Below are 3,986 nucleotides of genomic sequence, written 5' to 3'. Positions count from 1 at the left end.
GGGGGGGAGGGAGGGAGGGGGGGGATAAAGCGGGGTGAAGGAGGGTACGGGAGGTGACCGGTGTAGCTCTAGCCTCTCTCGGTTCTCTGAGCGAAGCTCGTGGGGCAATCAATAGGGTGTTTCGGGGATTCGGAAAACCGACGGGAAAGCCGACGTTGGCGCAAACATGGCTGCACCGCCCGTTCGCCTCTTCCCTACGGCTGGCTCCCTTCAAACTCTCTGCGTGCCCCCTACGCACCCCCTACGTACCTCCTCCTGCGTACCCCTGCGTGTCTCGCGCCGGAACCGACCTGGCGGCGCGAGATAAGTCTCCCCCCCCCGTGAAGAAAGCCCATTGTTTTGAATTCTAGGTAGAGATGACGGGGTCAAGCGTTTTCGACTACGTCCATCAGCAAGATCACGCCGAGGTCGCCGAGCAGCTCGGTCTGGGACTCGCGTCGGCGACGAGCACCTCGGCCCCGCACTCGTCGAATTCTGGTCTAGCCTCGCCGAGCAGTGGCGCGTCGGAAGAGCACGGTTCCTCCTCTACCGCGAATCCCGACGGTAAATTTTCCTGCCACGTGTCACGTCAAAGCGCGTTGCTCGCTAACCCTCGAAAACTGCGCGAAAGTTGAAAACGATTTTTTTTTTTTTTTTCATTTTTATCTTTTGCCTCGAAGGATTATTTTGAACATATTGAATTTCACAATAGTGCCACGGCGCCTGACTTCCGTCACTTAAAAAAGACAAAAAAAGGGTTAAAGAATGCAATGCAAATATCCGAGTGTATTTCGGGGATTCAATTCCTTGTTATATATATTCTCAGTGTCCTCGGTAATGTCGCTGTCGGCGACCGGACTGTACAAAGGGTACGACCGGGCATTTTGCGTTAGAATGAAATCCACTCTGACGAAGAGAGGGTGTCATTTCAAATCGTCCGGTTATCGGGTAAGTGGAATCTCGCTCTTGACAAAAAATTAATAAAATCTCAATTTGCTTATTTTAATTGGCGCTACTTAATGCACGATATTGTCCTAATACTGTGCAAGAAAATTGTATATTTTTTATAATATATTTTTTACACGCGCGTAATACAGGTCGTGCTGTTGCTGTGCCGTTTGAGGCCGCAGTTTGTATTCAGTCATGCGAGAAAGTCTGCGCCGCCTTTGATGGGCATGGTCGGACTGGCCATCGCTCTTCCACCGCCCAGTGTACATGAAATTCGTCTCGAAACCGACATGTTCGTCACACGGATCAGCTTCGACTTTCGGATAGCACATTGCGAGCCAAAGTGAGTACCGTTTGCATCGAATCAATCCGAGCAGGACAATAAAGTCATCATTCAAAAGTCATTTTTCAATCATTTTCGATTCATTTTAACGTCATTTTAACGGCGCTATCGTGACTTGTTGCTCTGCTTGAGAAGTCAGCAGTGCAGCATCGAAGGAAAATCGCGCATTGTAGAAAAATTATATGCAAAATTACAACAATTATAGTGAACAATTTTGAGACCTGCTGTGTCGAAAGTGTACATTTATACGTACATGAAGTAAAGCCACAATTTACAAATAAAATTATTCCTTTTTACAGTAATTAAATACTTTGTAAGATTAAATTTATAATTAAGAATTAGAAACAATGAAGCGTAAATTAAATAGAGATTGAAGTTGATCAACGTTAGTAGAAATGAATATGAAACGGACGAATCCTACGCGACTGATCCAAGGGACTTTATAATAGAAGCATTGTAATTCATGTACTTCTCAGGGTGTCCGAATTGCTGGACTACACCGCCGACGAATTGACGGGGAAGAATCTTTATACGCTGTGCCACGGCGAGGACGCGAATCGCCTTCGGAAGTCTCACATAGATCGTGAGTATGACTGGTCATAATTCGCCACGTTCGATCGTAGTCAAGTCGAGTGAGTACCGTTTGCACGATCGCGCACAAAGTCACACGCGAGAGGGTCCTCGCTCGCTTTCCCCAATGTTTTCTGTGTAATGTTCGAAGGAATGTACGACGCGTGTGAATAATTTGTCTTAAATAAACAATATATAGTTGCGTCGCGCGAATTTTTGCGTGTCTCGATTACGCGTCACCGCGATCGCAATCCGTTGCCGTACCGCGGTCGTGAGAGATGATTTTTCGCCGATAATCTACGACGATGTGCTTCTCTGCAGTAATATCTCGTTTGTCGATTAAATTATTTTAAAATGAAAGGTTATATGCTCAAACGAGAACCGGGACTTATAGATAAATAGATAGGGGACACTAAAAAAAAAAAAAAAAAAAAACGGACAAGAGAAAGAAATAATAGTTGCGGAGAAAAAATGAGTTGCAAAATTTGCAAGAAATAACAAGCCGGGAAAGGGATACGCAAAGAGGATCGAGAGATAATTTGAACTTTCTCTTTCTACAAATTTCCATCGAGCAAAAATTAATTGCGAACAATTTCTTTGATTAACGAACGTGACAGTGTCGGGCCGTTAAATAAAATCCACAGATTAGGATTGAATTAACGTTTTAATGCCTTTTTTATCAGCATAAAGCAGTGCTGAAATAAATTTTACACATTTTAATACCTCTGTCTCCTTTTTTTCCGCCGCAGTCTGTACTCGAGAAACAATTAACGAAAAATAGAGCCGTCACGTTATTCACATATACAATACGTCCCCAACAAACAAAGCCGATAGATCTGCCACGCAGAATTTCTTGCTCCTACTGTTCTAGGAAAATACTTTGGCGAAAGAGAGCGCGATGGGTGTCAAAGCTGTCCGGGAAGAGAGAAAAGCACGAAAGTATTAATACGTTGGTCTTTTCGACTGCGCGCGACCGCTTGCAGATTTAGTAAGTACGTATCTGTTTGTATTTGAACGTTTCACATAAAATTACTAGCCACGTAGGCGTTGGGGATAACGTTTTCTCATTGACAATCATTCAATCGCGCAGATAATTATTCGCAATTGTAGCTCTGAATATATTTATCGTGCGACTCCCCTGTGAAACTAATGAATCCCTCTTTCGTTAATTCAGTGTTTTCGAGATACGATAAAATGCACAGATTTCTAAGATCATTATATCCATACACACACATACATACTCGTATATATAAATGAAGATTTGATTTTTTACAAAAAAATAAAACATACGACACCGTCGCGATACTCCAAACGTGTCTCCGTCGATTCGGTCCCTCGGACAGCGACAAACTATTCCCCGACACAAACGAGCACACGTTGCCATTTTCAAAGATAATTATACAGAAAATTGTCGATATGATCCTTATCATGATTAGCTGACGAAAGAGATTTAGAAAACTATTTAACTAAAACGCGAACGACTTATCTTTTGGCGGGACAGATTACGAATGTCACTTCTAAGAGCATTATACAGAGATGAAATCGAACATTTACCTGAAAGCAAACAAACGGTTGATCAAGAATCGCATTCCCGATATATATATATATATATATGGAATGCCTTTCTTTTCCTCCATCGTCGTACAAACGGTAGCTTCGACTTTAATTACATAGTACTTCCAAAAAGCTATGAGGTGCTTAAAAAAAAAAAGAGAGAGAATTTAATTAGTTAATGTTTCCGCGGATAAATCGAGAAAAAATTCTTAACTGTGATTGTGATTTTAGTGATCCATAAAGGACAAGTGCTGACGCATTACTACCGGCTGATGAACAAGAGCGGCGGGTACACGTGGCTACAGACGTGCGCTACCGTTGTGTGCAATTCAAAAAACGCCGACGAGCAAAATATCATTTGCGTCAATTACGTCATAAGGTGAGTGTCACGAAACGAGAATGAGTAACGGACGGATTCACTTTTCAAATCTTATTGTGCTTAATCGTCTCCTTCTTATAGCGGCCGAGAATACGAAAATTTAATTATGGACTGCTGTCAGTTAGAGGACGGTGTCGCCGGTGTCAAGAGGGAAGATACAGCCGGGAACGATCCGGAGAATGGATCGCCGGACGCTGACAGAGGAGGTACAAA

The 3,986-nt window shown here is 43.1% G+C and overlaps 1 protein-coding gene across 1 annotated transcript in view; it reads left to right on the top strand.

Annotated features, from left to right (window-relative positions):
• LOC108757193 (protein trachealess-like) overlaps nt 1-3,986 on the top strand; it is a 53,017-nt gene that overhangs the window by 46,949 nt on the left and 2,082 nt on the right. The window contains exons 5-10 of the mRNA XM_018501606.1: nt 351-543; nt 806-927; nt 1,077-1,270; nt 1,747-1,853; nt 3,626-3,773; nt 3,855-3,979. Of these exons, the coding sequence (XP_018357108.1) occupies nt 351-543; nt 806-927; nt 1,077-1,270; nt 1,747-1,853; nt 3,626-3,773; nt 3,855-3,979 (889 nt within the window). The remainder of the gene's footprint in view (nt 1-350; nt 544-805; nt 928-1,076; nt 1,271-1,746; nt 1,854-3,625; nt 3,774-3,854; nt 3,980-3,986) is intronic.

This window comes from Trachymyrmex septentrionalis, unplaced genomic scaffold, assembly GCF_001594115.1.
Source record: "Trachymyrmex septentrionalis isolate Tsep2-gDNA-1 unplaced genomic scaffold, Tsep1.0 scaffold134, whole genome shotgun sequence".
Lineage (NCBI taxonomy): Eukaryota > Metazoa > Arthropoda > Insecta > Hymenoptera > Formicidae > Trachymyrmex > Trachymyrmex septentrionalis.
This window is presented reverse-complemented; position numbering and strand designations above follow the sequence as displayed.